The following is a 13,511-nucleotide window of genomic DNA, read 5'->3' on the forward strand; positions in this document are numbered from 1 at the left end:
AAAGCACGTCAAAAGAACAAGTAGATAAATAGGTACCGCTCCGGTGGGAAGGTAAACGGCGTTTCCGTGCGCTGCTCTGGTTCGCCAGAAGCGGCTTAGTCATGCTGGCCACATGACCCGGAAGCTGTACGCCGGCTCCCTCGGCCAGTAAAGCAAGATGAGCGCCGCAACCCCATAGTCGGTCACGACTGGACCTAATGGTCAGGGGTCCCTTTACCTTTTCGTAGCCCCGAGCCTGCTAGGAAGGCTGCTTTCTGGCCCTTGGCCTCTGAGCGCGTACAGAGTGACGTCAGATAACTGAAAACCCACCCTGTTTTCTCCACATTTTGGGTTGTGGGGGGCTTTTTCCTCCAACTGGGTGGATTCGGGGCACGTATGAACCCCCTGCGGAAAACACGTGAAACCAGGAAGTGCCGATGACCATATTTCGGGTGGCTGCAAGATGCAGGATTGCCGATAGCAGGGTGGGCAACCGTGTGGGTTTTTTTGTGCCCCTCGTGTGGCACATTAGTCACAATCCATTTCATCCCCCCAACCGCTGACACCTCCAGAAATATGTCGCGCCCCCCCCCCTTTTAACGCCCCAATGTTATGGCTGTCGACATGCAACCTCCAGCAATCGTCTGGCTTTTTTGGGGTGGGTTTCTCTGGGTGTTTCGGACGGAAATAAGCACAGAAGAGTCCAAAAGCCCAGCTGCACAAGAACTTCTATAATCAACAATGTCCAACAGTAAAATTCCACCGACAAAGCTAAGAAACTCTCAGATAAAAAAAACAACCACCTCTGTTAAAGCTGAAAAAAGACCACATTTTTCTCTTTTTTTTGTTTCGTTCCGTTCCCCTGCCAAAGGCAGGAAGGGCCCCGACCACAATCCCCAAGTCCAACACACACAAAAGTCCCTCCTCTCTCGGAGCGCCGTGAAAAAATCTCCACACACACAAAATACGCGGCTTCTGAAGGCCAGCCAGATGTTGGCCATGGGGGGGGGGAACCAGTCTTTCAGTCTCCTCCCCAAATGGGGGCAACGCGAAGACCCTCAGGGAACAGCCCCACAACCTTCCCCCCCCCACCGCCGCCCTGCCCAGTCGTCATCTCAGATGGGGAAGGGTGGCCATTTTGTGTGACTTTTCTTCTTCTAACAACTAAACAACGAAAAAGCTTAACAAAACGGCCGCCGGACGGCTAAGCAACCGGTCCTCTTTCCGAGTAATCCCCAGTCCGATCCGTGGATTCCGCCAGCGTCTCTCTGACCCCCAAACTCCAGCAGAGAAATGGCCTCCTTCATTTCTTTGTGATTTGCAGAAGTGTATGGGGTTAATGGCCAAGGGGATGAACATGGGTTTTTTTGGGGTGTGTGGGGGGGGAGATGTATGTGAGGGGTGTGTGTCAGAAAGGGAAGGAAGGTTTCCTCAGGTGTGAGCAATGGCATGATGGTGTCTCCTTAAGCCAGCTTCCCCTAGCCTGGCGCAATCCAGATGTTTCGAACTACAACTCCCAGTGCTGGCCTGACCATCGAATTCGTGGACAACCCACAAAGCAGAACGTTGGAAGATTCAGGACAGATACAAGTCCCTTCTTCAGGCATGGTCGAACTGTGGAACTCCCTGCCACAGGAGTATGTGACAGCAACCAACCTCTGATGGCTTTAAAAGAGCTTTAGGCAAATTCATGGAGGTGTAAGGCTATTATTGTTGGCTCCTAGCGGGCGGGTGTGGAGGACTCCCTGGTCCTGAATGGGGCAACTGTGCCCCTGAAGGACCAGGTGTGCAGCCTGGGAGTCATTCTGGACTCACAGATCTCCATGGAGGCACAGGTCAGTTCTGTGTCCAGGGCAGCTGTCTACCAGCTCCATCTGGTATGCAGGATGAGACCCTCCCTGACCACAGACTGTCTTGCAAGAGTGGTGCATGCTCTGGTTATCTCCCGCTTGGACTACTGCCATGCGCTCTACGTGGGGCTACCTTTGAAGGTGACCCGGAAACTGCAATTAATCCAGAATGCGGCAGCTAGACTGGGGACTGGGAACAGCTGCCGAGACCCCATAACACTGGTCTTGAAAGACCTACATAGGCTCCCAGGATGTTTCCGAGCACAATTCAAAGTGTTGGTGCTCACCTTGAAAGCCCTAAATGGCCTCGGCCCAGTATACCTGAAGAAGCGTCTCCACCCCCATCGTTCTGCCCGGATACGGAGGTCGAGCTCCGAGGGCCTTCTGGTGGTTCCCTCCCTGCGAGAAGTGAGGTTACAGGGAACCAGGCAGAGGGCCTTCTCGGTGGTGGCTCCTTCCCTGTGGAACGCCCTCCCACCAGATGTCAAAGAGAACAACAACTACCAGACTTTTAGAAGACATCTGAAGGCAGCCCTGTTTAGGGAAGCTTTTAACGTTTGATGCATTACTGTATTTTAATATTTTGTTGGAAGCCGCCCAGAGTGGCTGGGGAAGCCCAGCTAGATGGGCGGGGTATAAATAATAAATTATTATTATTATTTATGGGCTGAAATTGTAGTCTAAAACATATGCGGGCTGGGAAAGGGGGCCTCAACTCTTTCCCTAGCAGAACCTAAAATGGGGGGAAGCAAAATGGGACAGGCAAAATGGCTCCACCTGCCCTGGCCTTGTGCTTTTCTTGGGCGGGGAGAGGGTTGGGTAATGGAGTTTGCCGCCAAATTATCTCCTCACAGAAACCGAGAGGAACAGGGCAGGTTCCGCAGAGCCAAAAGATAACTTGGCAGAAGAAACCCTGCAAACCTTCAAGATTCTCAGATTTAATACTTGAAATGTCAGTTTTGAGGGATGTATCGGGGTGGGAATGGAAAGGTAACTATTAAGTCTTGGCAGAGTGTTTTCCTTTGGGGGGGCGGGGGGGGGATTAGCAGTAACCTGTTGCTGCTTCCCCCAAAACCAACTGACCACAACTGCATGACCCTTGAGTATGTTGTCAAAAAGAATTTGAAATTGTGGAAGGAAATTTGTGCGTGATTTTTTTTTTTTTAAAAAAGAGAAACACCGCCCCACTTTAATTCATTTTGGCCGATGGGTGGATGTTAATAAGTAAGGGCTCGTCCACAATTCCGCTCGTCCTTTGCCTAGAAAGCCTTTTCCCTCACTGTGTTCCTCCGGAAAAAAACCGTGCTTTATTGCTAAATCGGAACAAACAGCCACCTGCGGAAAACCCGGTTGCCGTTTGTTCCGATTCAGCGCTAAAAATCGGGTTTCCCCGGGGCAAACGGAAGTGCTTATGGGGTCTAAGTCACCTTTATTTATCAAACAGGGGTGAGAGATTCATTGAAATTGGACTGTGGGGCACACAGCACTCTCAGAATGAGTCCTGGAGCCGGGGGAGAAATGGAGGGATGTGTGTGTTTGTGTTTGTGTGTGTGTGTGTGACCCTATATGGAAAGAAATCAGCCGACGTGGGAGCCCAGTCCTTCCCCCCTCGCACCCGGAAGTGGGGCGAGAGGGGGTCTTGTCTCTGTTAAACTCTCTGGCGCCTGGCGGAAAGGGGGTCGATTCTCTCGGCCTGTCCATCTGAGCCAGGCCCAAATCCACGGAGAGAGAGGAGTAGGAGGAGGAGACAGCAAGATGGAGGGTCCTTCCCTCTAGCCAAGTCCAAATCCTGGGAACCCCCCTTGAATGCCGTAGAGGGGGGTCCCCGCAGCTGTGCACGGACCCCAGTATCCAGGCCGGGCGAGAGGGGCGGCAACGTCCCCCCGGTCCGTGCCGAGGTTCCTCCCCGCCGTTGGGGGGTGTGGTGGTGATGGCCGGGGGGCGCAGCCTCCGCCAGGAGGGAGCCGTGCTGCCCACCCCCCCTCATACTTTGTAGTAGATGTTGGCAGGGCTCTGGGGGGGCATCTCCTGAACGATGTAGACCGGGTGGCCGTAGTCCCCGCTGACCTTCTCGTAGTGGGGGCAGAAGGCGCTGTCTGAAGTCCGGAGCGGGATGATGATGTCGCTGGGCTCCGAGCCGTTGTTGTTGCCCCCGCCGCCCCCCCGCTTGGGGCTGGTCAGGGTGCTGAGCGAGAGCGGCGGGTGGTGGGACTCGCTGTGCTTGGCCCGGCGCCGGCGGTAGCAGAGGGCGCCCGTCACGGCGGCCGCCACCAGCAGGACGAAGGCGGCCCCTCCGGCGGCCCCCGCGATGATCGGGACGCTGGACTGGGGCAGGGGGCCGTTCTCGCCACCCACCTTCCCGGTGGCGTTTCCGGTCGGGGGTCCTGGATTATTTTTTGTGGGGGGAGGAGGGAAAAAAGAAGAAGAGTGTTTAGGGAGATGCTTGTTTACCAAGCGTCAGTATAAACCAGGCATCTACAAACTCGGCCCTCCAGCTGTTTTGGGACTACAATTCCCATCATCCCTGACCACTGGTCCTGTTAGCTAGGGATGATGGGAGTTGTAGTTCCAAAACAGCTGGAGGGCCAAGTTTGCCTATGCCTGGTATAAGCAAACGGCTCCCTGCTTGCCCGTGGTGTCGCCTGCCCCACGGACTGAGGCCTCACTGACATTAAGGGTGGCCAGCACCCACCCCTGCAGTCGAGGGCCTCCTCTGTGATGGCCCCCAAACCGTGGACCTCCCTTCCGACAGAGGTGCGTTGACACAACTCTCGAGTCTGTCCTCTGACTGACACTGGTGGGCTTCGGGCTTTCAGATTTCAGAGGCGCTAAAATTCAGCACCACTCCCTCTTCTGTTCTACATCTTTGTTGCAGTGCTCCCTTGGCTCAGCACCCAAGGTGGGCAAACAGACCGCGTTTCCCTAAATCTACTTTTGTTTCCTGTCGCGGGACCCTGGAGCTGAATTTGTACAGGTCTGTTCCGTTCGAATGGCTTTATAATGAGAATCACAGAAGTTGGAAGGGACCATGAGAGTTATCTAGTCCAACCCCTTGCGGCGCAGGAAGGTTTAATTAAATTTAATTTTAATTGTGAGAGTTTTACTTATTTTTTTATAAGGCAGGTAAAACATTCGAAAGAAGAAGGCGAAAGGCTGTTTCTAGGTCACAACCCTGCAGGAGGAGTCTTTGGGTCTCTGCCAAATGCCCCTTGCTCATCTGAGTGGAGAGATGGGGCTGGAGCAGTTGTGCAAGCTTGCCTAGTGCGCAAAGACAACATCTGCATCCATTGCTCCGCCTACTTTTGTCCCTGGCCCCGCCCACCACTGGAAGTGGCCAATGGGTGGCTACCCAGAAAGAAATTGCCTCTCAAGCTGTTAAAAAAAGAAAAGAAAAGTTTCCCCAGCTGTGCTGGATTATATCACATCAGCGGTGGAGGGTGATGGGTCCCCTCCGTGGGGATAATCTCCCTGCTTGCAGAAATCTAGCATGACAAGGAGATGTCTGGGCTGACCCGTTTTCCTGACAAGCTAGCTTTTTCGTCTATTTCGGGCAGGGGCAAGATCCAGTGCTGCGGGAGAGCCAAGCAAGCACCTCGCTCACCCCCACCCCACCCTGACATGTTCAATCCAGGAAAAAGCCCTTGATTTCCTCCTCCGAACTGGCGTTTTCTTCCCCTGTGAAAAGGAGATCTGAGTTACAGTGTTTGCCTTTCCCCCCTCGCCAGTTTCGCCCAAAGTGTTTCTTTTGGGTTATGTTTCCTAAGCCACTTCCTGCCGGCAGCCAAAACAGGCAGGAGGAGCTCTGCTTCTTTCGTTTCAGCGTGAACCAGGCCGTGGGGGGTAGACGCAGCCTCCAAACGAGAGGCTGGCTTCTCCCTATAGCGGCCCCCAAGTTCACCCCCCTGGCCCCAGTGAAAAGATCTCCGCGTGGGGAGGTGTGGTGGAGCTTGGACGGCGCACACCCCATACGGGTGCACAACACATGGCTTCCCGCAAAGAATCCTGGGAACTGTAGTTTGCTACGGGCGCTGGGAATTGTAGTTCTGCTAGAGGGGAACAGCAGAGCCCAGGACTCTTGGGTAGAGGTCATGTGACTTAAATGCAGGGTGCGCATGCAGCCTTTGGAAAACCTTGGCCGCTCACAGAATGTGATTCCTGCTTAATAATAATAATAATAATAATAATAATAATAATAATAATTTATTTATACCCTGCCCATCTGGCTGGGTTTCCCCAGCCACTCTGGGCGGCTTCCAACAGAATATTAAAAACACAATAAAACACTCAAAACTTCCCTAAACAGGGCTGCATTCAGATGTCTTCTAAAAGTCAGATACAGTGGTACCTCAGGTTAAGTACTTAATTCGTTCCGGAGGTCCGTTCTTAACCTGAAACTGTTCTTAACCTGAAGCACCTCTTTAGCTAATGGGGCCTCCTGCTGCCGCCGTGCCACCAGAGCACGATTTCTGTTCTCATCCTGAAGCAAAGTTCTTAACCTGAAGCACTATTTCTGGGTTAGCTGAGTGTGTAACCTGAAGCATATGTAACCTGAAGCGTATGTAACCCGAGGTACCACTGTAGTTGTTTATTTCCTTGACATCTGGTGGGAGGGTGTTCCACAGGGCGGGTGCCGCCACCAAGAAAGCCCTCTGCCTGGTTCCCTGCAGCCTCACTTCTCGCAGGGAGGGAACCGCCAGAAGGCCCTCGGAGCTGGACCTCTGTGTCCGGGCTGAACGACGGGGGTGGAGATGCTCCTTCAGGTATCCTGGGCCTTTGAGGCCGTTTAGGGCTTTCCATGTCCACACCAACACTTTGAATTGTTCTCGGAAACATACGTTTCCAAGCATTAACATAAAAAAAATTGTTATTATTATTGCAGGCGGTTGGACTGAATGACTCTTTGGGTCCCTTCTGGTCATAGCTGTCAACATTTCCCTTTTCTTGCGAGGAATCCCATTGGGAATAAGGTAATTTAACTTAAAAAAAGGGAAACGCTGACAGCTATGCTTCTGGTTCTACAGCTCTAGAAGGAAAGGCAGACCTTTCCCCATTCAGAGGTTATACTTGCGTGGGAAAAGGCTGGTGCGTGAGCAGGGGGCGAGGGCTTGCCAAGGAGCCATGCGCCCCCCTGGCGGCCACACAAGACAGCCAGAGCCTTCATGCGCAGAGCCGCACCATGCATACAGGAAGGCTTCTGGGCTGCGCAAGTTTCTAGCTCTCAACGAGGTCTTCCTGCATGCAGGTGTGCCTCCCTCGCAGTGGGTCCCTCACAGTGGGCACCAAGGGGGCAGGCCTAGCTGGCATGACCCAACCAGGGGGTGGCTGCCCCACGCAGCCTGGCTCAAGCAGCAGCCTGCAACTTCCAAAACGGACCTTCTTCAATAATAATAATGGTCCGATTCGGTATACGGAGAGCGGAGGAATAACCTGTTGGTTGGTGGAGAGACTCTCAAATAGCAAAACGGGCCCTGCCTGGAGAGGGAAGGTCCTCGTTAGTGTCTGTCGACTCTGGTTAATGGAGCTAATTGCCTCCTCGATACCTCCCCCCAGCCCGGCTCGGCAGGGTTCATTTCAGCCATCACTATCAATAAACCTCAACCCCGGGGCCCCCTCTCCCGGCTCCCAGTTCTGTCCCCGACACGGAAGACAGACAGAACAAAACACTTTGCAAGGAGCTAGTCGTCCCCCCGCCGTTCGTCCCCCCCGCGCAAAGCCTCGTCTTCAGTCCCCCCCGCCCCGGTCTGGGCCTGTCAGGGCCGGACGTGGACTGATCCTGGGGAGAAGCAGTGAAGGAGGGACCGGCCCAAACGCTGACCCACGGGGGCCCCTGTCCTGGTCTCCTTTCCCCCTCCCTTCGAAGACGTGAGCAGAGCTGGGAGCCAGGACTCCTGGGCTGTCGGAGGAGAGGCTGGAAGAGGAGGAGGGGCAGGAGCCAGGACTCCGGGGTTCTCTCAGAAATGGGGTACGAGAAGCCATCTCATTCCATTGCAGCAGAATCGGGGGTCATCTTTTATTTTTATTTTTGCATTTTATCTGCCTTGTTTCAATTTGTGTAAGCCGGTCCATGAATAATAATAATAATAATAATAATAATAATAATAATAATAATGGCTTCCCCCGCATGCTTTGGACCACAACTCATCCCAACCCCAGACAACAACGACTGCCATCTTGAGCTGGATTTTTGTGGGGGGGGGGGGAGGGTGCCTAATGCCTTAAAGCAGGGGATTCTGGGAACTTGGACTCCTGGGTCCCACACCTATTCGCCAGGAGGCTGCAGGCTTCTCTTCGCTTAACAATGGGCTCTGGGGCAAAGGCCCTTCTCTGCTCAGGCCTCAGGATCCTACACACCAAAAAGCATTTGTGGAATGCAGGATGCCACCCCAAATCCCGCTCCCCGGACCCTCAAGTCCATGGGAGCCTCTTGGGAAAAGGAGGGCACTGGGGCTACGGTGCCTTGGGGCAAGAGGGAGGGAGGGGTTAGGGAGTGGGAAACGTGGAGGGAAAACATGGGGCGGTGCGTGGGGTGTGTGAGCCAGGGTTTTGCTGCAGGGGGGGCTCCTTCCTCTCGTGACTGCGCTTGGGGGGCGAGGAGGGAGATGTAGGGTTGGGGCATACCTGGGTTCACTTCCTTGCTCGGCTCGGCTGCCCCAGACGTCCCTCTCTCCTTCTCGGTAGGCGTGTCTGGAACGGACTTCGGGGTTTTGGAGCCTGTGTTGGGATCTGGGGGGGGGGGGCAAGGGCGCACAGTTAAAACTACGGAACCCGGTTCCTGCAGGGAGAGTCGGCGGCAGCCACCAGCTTGGAATGAGGACTAGACAAATTCATTGGGGCAGAGAGGGCTCTCGATGGCTCCTAGCCACAATGACTACGATCTGTCCTCTGCACTTGGGGGGCAGCAATGGATACCAGCAGATGGACGGCCCCTGGTCTGATCCAGCAAGCTCTTTTTACGTTCTGAAGGGCAGAGAGATGGCAAGTGGGGGTGGGAGCTGGGGCAGGATGGGGCAGAGACCCGACTAGGGGCAGGGGGAGACACATCCAGTCCCCCAATTTACGGGGGCGAAGCGTCAAAAACAGAGCAAAAACACACAAACTCAAGAATAAAATAATAAAATCAACGTGCTCTTTAGCAGTGCGGCATAGTAAAAACGGAACAAAACACACAAACTCAAGGAGAATGAAATGAACAACAACAATGAAACGATCCCCACGGACTCCCAAAACAGTGAAACAATTCTGTCAGATGCCGGCCACTTCCCTGCCCTCCTCGTGCGCCCCGACATGGCAATTAGGAAACACAACTGAGGCTCGGTTCCTTTTATGGCGCCACTCTGGGACAGAAGGGGGGGCGTGGATTTTAGGGTTGTCTTTGTTTTTATTATGTATGTTGTGTTTTTAATATTTCAGTTTTATTTTGTGGAATGCCCTGATATCGATGGGTATAGGGCGGTATGCAAACTGAGCAAATAAATAAAATGAATAAATAAATAAGCAGGCCAGTTTCCGAGCCACACAGAATTCCACAACCAGGCGGAAAAGGAGCATAGGGAGTTCTGTGTGCTTCGGGTGCCTGCATGCTTCTGCAGCTCAATTTTTTTTTTTTTTTTTTTTGGCTGCAGTTAAAAGTAAGGCGTGGAAAGGGCTTCACATTCTCTTCGGAGTTTTAATCTTGCAAAGCAGAAGGGCATGGGGTGTGGTGGAAGGAGCCTGCAGTACCACACAGGAACCACTAGAGTGTGCTCTCAACACTGATGCGCAGCAGCAGGTGAGGTCACCTGTGGGCGGAGTCTGAGCTCACACCTGGCGAAGGAGGCAGCCAGGTGGAAGTACCTGCCCAGCCGCTGCCAAAAACAGCCAGCACACCTGCAATTTTTTGCCAATAACAAGGCTTTTTAAAAACACCTGCGTTAGGTGACCTGACATTACGGGAACCTCCATGGCTACAGGATGGACCCTGACCTTTATCTTCCCTCTCCCGCCAAAAGTGAAGATTCTTTACAATCCCATCTCCAGCACCCCTAATTTTTTTAGTTCTGCCTTCCCCTGCATCCCTTTCCCAGTCTTGGTATGTGGCAACGTTCTGTCTCGGGCATCCCCACCGATTTAATTTAATCTACATTTAAATCACTTTCCCACCACAACTTCAGAAACGAGGGCAGTTTAACCTATTCATCTAAGCTTGTTTCTTTCCCCTTTGGGAGTGGGCTGATGAGCTGCCTGGCAGCATTTTTTTTTTTTTAATAAACCCGAAACCAAATTTCTGAACTGTGGTATTTTAAAATTCAGTTTTTTATTAAGTTGCCAGAGAGCAATGGAAGATGTGGTTTAAAATATCAAGCTAACGAGCAAACGAAACCCTCCCAGATTTTTTTTGGGGGGGTTGCTTGAGAAAACCTCGCCCCAAAATTCATTTCGCTTCTCTGTTTTTGATCTCACAACGGCCCTGTGAGGCGTGCTTAGGGGCTGAGAGACAGAAAAGCTTAGCCCCAGGCCACAGGCAGGCAGCTTCGTGGCCAAAGAGGTGTTCAAAGTCAGGACTCCGGGCTCCAAACTCCTCCTGCTGCCGCCCTGGATTCCTCACATTTATTCTGCTCGTTTGTGCGATTTAATCTGAGGGGCAGGATCCGTGAGAGGCGGGCTGAGCGACAAGCGGGCATCAAGGGGCACATTTGCCCAGGTAGGACAGGGGGTGAGAAACAGTCAGGGCTGGGAGGAAAGAAGGGGAAAGCAAAAGGGGCTGAGACTAGGGATTGTAGGACCGACTCCCCCTCCTCTCCCTTGCTCCCACCCCAATCTACTCCTGCCCCCCATATTCCCATTTACTGGGCGGCCACGAGCTCATCCGAGTTCCAGCAGGGGCTGTGGGCCGGACTCATGCCATGTTCTCAAATCCAGAGGTTTTTGCAGAGGGAATGAGGAATGGGTCCAAGTGCCCAGGAGTCCTGGCTGTTGCAGCGGTGGCCATTGAATGGGGTGGGCACAAGCCGGCCGCTAGGTCAGTCTTTGCCAACCCGGCACTGCTCAGATGTTTTAATAATAAATAATAATAATAATTTTTTATTTATACCCCGCCCTTCCCGGTTCAAAAACCGGGCTTGGGGCGGCTAACAACAATTTTAAAACACTTAAGCGATGCAACAAAAAACAGTATAAAACATGAATAATGATAAGTTTAGAATTCAAAAATCGATTTAGAGGGGAAATCCATCCAATAAACATTAGATGATCACCACGGCTAGCTGGCTGAATTAGTCCTATTTGGGCCAGCGATGAGACCAGGGGAGAATTAGCTGTGGGATCCCAGAGCGGGTAATCTTCATAAAAAGGGGAAGGGGAGGGAAGGAAGGGGAATAAAGGATCAGGCTAAGCTCAAGTTGAAAGCCAGGTGGAATAGCTCTGAATAGCCCGGCGGAAGGAGATTAAATCCTGCAGGGCCCTGGTCTCATGGGACACAGCATTCCACCAGGTCGGAGCCATCACTGAGAAGGCCCTGGCCCTGGTGGAGGATAATCTGACTTCCTTAGGGCCCAGGACCTTTAAACTATGATTATTCATCCAGCTAGCGTGCGGTCCAAAACATCTGGAGGGCACCAGGTTGGCGAAGGCTGGCCCTGGCACTCTCCCCCACCCTTCTCCCGGGGGACGGGGGTCTCCTCATTCCCAGGATTCCCGTTCTAACCCGCTCTCTTCCTGTTCTGGCTCCCAGAATGCTCTGCTCTCGTGCAACGGACCCCCATTCCCCTCCCAGGGACATCTGGGTCACCTCCCCACACCCAACGAGCACCCAGATCTTCTCCCACAAAGATGCACTTTCTGGATTCTTCTCTCTCCCCACACCCCAACGACTTACGCTGCCCGACTTTCAAGACGACTTTCATGCCTTTGGAGAGGCAGGCACCGCCCTTCATGTTCTCAAGCCCTTCCTTGGTACCATCTGAAGTTGCTGTGGGGCAGGAGAGAGAGAGAGAGAGAGAAAAAAAGAAATTAGTCATGGTTATGGGTTACAGCCAGACTGCTGTAATGTACAGTATGTGGGGCTGCCCTTGGAGACATCTCCCCAGCGGGGCTTCCTGGCATCTCTAACTTGGCTATCTTTTCAGAGCTAGGCGAATATACCGTTCTAAAAAATTCATTTCCCCAAGTCTTTAATTGCTAGAAACGGCGGTGACGGCTGCCAGGCTGCAGTTGTTGTTTTTCTGCCATTTTATTCCTATCCGAGTTTTGCTACCAACTCGTGACGATGCTTGCTTCTGTTTTTCTCGCGCAAGGCGCCCAGAGAATACTGATGGGTGGCATGGGTGTTATATAATAAATTCATGGGCCGGCTGCGAGGGAAAGCTCAGGAGGCCTTGGACAGAGACTGGAGGAGTGGAAGATGGGAGACTTTTCCTGCCTGGGGTGCAGGGACAGGCCCGAGGCTTCAAAAAAGGGCCATTTTGAATTCCTTTCATCGGTGAAAGCAGACTTTGTGGTATTAAAGAGCCGATGCGGGGGGTCCAGTGGTGTCCCCCAATTAATTATTATAATTATTATTTTATTATTTATACCCAGCCGCTCTGGGCGGCTTTCAACAAAATATTAAAATACAGTAATGCACCAAACATTAAAAGCTTCCCTAAACAGAGCTGCCTTCAGATGTCTTCTAAAAGTCTGGTAGTTGTTCTCTTTGACATCTGCTGGGAGGGCGTTCCACAGGGCGGGCGCCACCACTGAGAAGGCCCTCTGCCTGGTTCCCTGTAACTTGGCTTCTCGCAGGGAGGGAACCGCCAGAAGGCCCTCTGCGCTGGACCTCAGTGTCCGGGCAGAACGATGGGGGTGGAGACGCTCCTTCAGGTCTACTGGGCATTTGAGGCCGTTTAGGGCTTTAAAGATCAGCACCAACACTTTGAATTGTGCTCGGAAACATACTGGGAGCCAATGTAGGTCTTTCAAGAGTGGTGTTATGTGGTCTCGGCGGCCGCTCCCCAACCTTCCTACCCAGCAACTCAGACCCCCCACCTAACCCTGCAGCCCCCTCAGCGCTCTCAGACAAACCCGATGCAGCCCTGCCTTTCCACAGGATGCTCTGCGGGGTCACTTAATATTTAAACAAGATGTTTAATGTTTGCACAGACAAAAGTTCCCCTCATGATCTGTTAATAAGCCAGAGGCTGCGGAGGCGAGGGGGGGGGGCGTTTTGACGCACCTGCTCTGCCAAAGCCTGATGGGGATGCCGAGAGAGAGAGAGAGAGAGAGAGAGAGAGAGAGGGAGGGAGGGAGAGCAACCATCTTGGCAAGCCGGCAGCCTCCCTGGGTGCCCCACAACCACTGGCATGGGACAGCCAAACCCACAGTTCAGGCTTGCCCAGAATAGCAGAAGGAGAAATTACTGTATTTTTTGCTATATAAGACTCACTTTTTCCCTCCTAAAAAGTAAGGGGGAATGTGTGTGCGTCTTATGGAGCGAATGCAGGCTGCGCAGCTATCCCAGAAGCCAGAACAGCAAGAGGGATTGCTGCTTTCACTGCCCAGCAATCCCTCTTGCTGTTCTGGCTTCTGATATTCAGAATATTTTTTTTCTTGTTTTCCTCCTCCAAAAACTAGGTGCGTCTTGTGGTCTGGTGCGTCTTATAGAGCGAAAAATACGGTAAATTCTGCTCGCGATCCAAGGCGAACCTCACGAACCTCTCCAAATTCTCC

General features: G+C 52.7%; 1 protein-coding gene and 1 long non-coding RNA gene across 3 annotated transcripts in view; one reads left to right on the top strand and one right to left on the bottom strand.

Moving 5' to 3' along the window:
- LOC307202372 overlaps positions 1 to 13,511 on the top strand; it is a 359,370-nt gene that overhangs the window by 184,344 nt on the left and 161,515 nt on the right. The gene's annotated exons all lie outside the window — the stretch shown is intronic.
- EFNB3 (ephrin B3) overlaps positions 691 to 13,511 on the bottom strand; it is a 74,643-nt gene continuing 61,822 nt past the window's right edge. The window contains exons 3-5 of one of the 2 annotated variants that reach the window (XM_079952100.1): positions 11,683 to 11,775; positions 8,448 to 8,552; positions 691 to 4,213 (exon numbers count right to left, since the gene is read on the bottom strand). In XM_079952100.1, coding sequence (XP_079808226.1) covers positions 3,813 to 4,213; positions 8,448 to 8,552; positions 11,683 to 11,775 — 599 coding nt within the window. In that variant the 3' untranslated portion in view covers positions 691 to 3,812. The remainder of the gene's footprint in view (positions 4,214 to 8,447; positions 8,553 to 11,682; positions 11,776 to 13,511) is intronic. The other variant, XM_079952101.1, reaches the window with a different exon arrangement.

The sequence above is a fragment of the Podarcis cretensis genome, assembly GCF_951804945.1.
Source record: "Podarcis cretensis genome assembly, chromosome: 13".
Classification (NCBI taxonomy): Eukaryota; Metazoa; Chordata; class Lepidosauria; order Squamata; family Lacertidae; genus Podarcis; species Podarcis cretensis.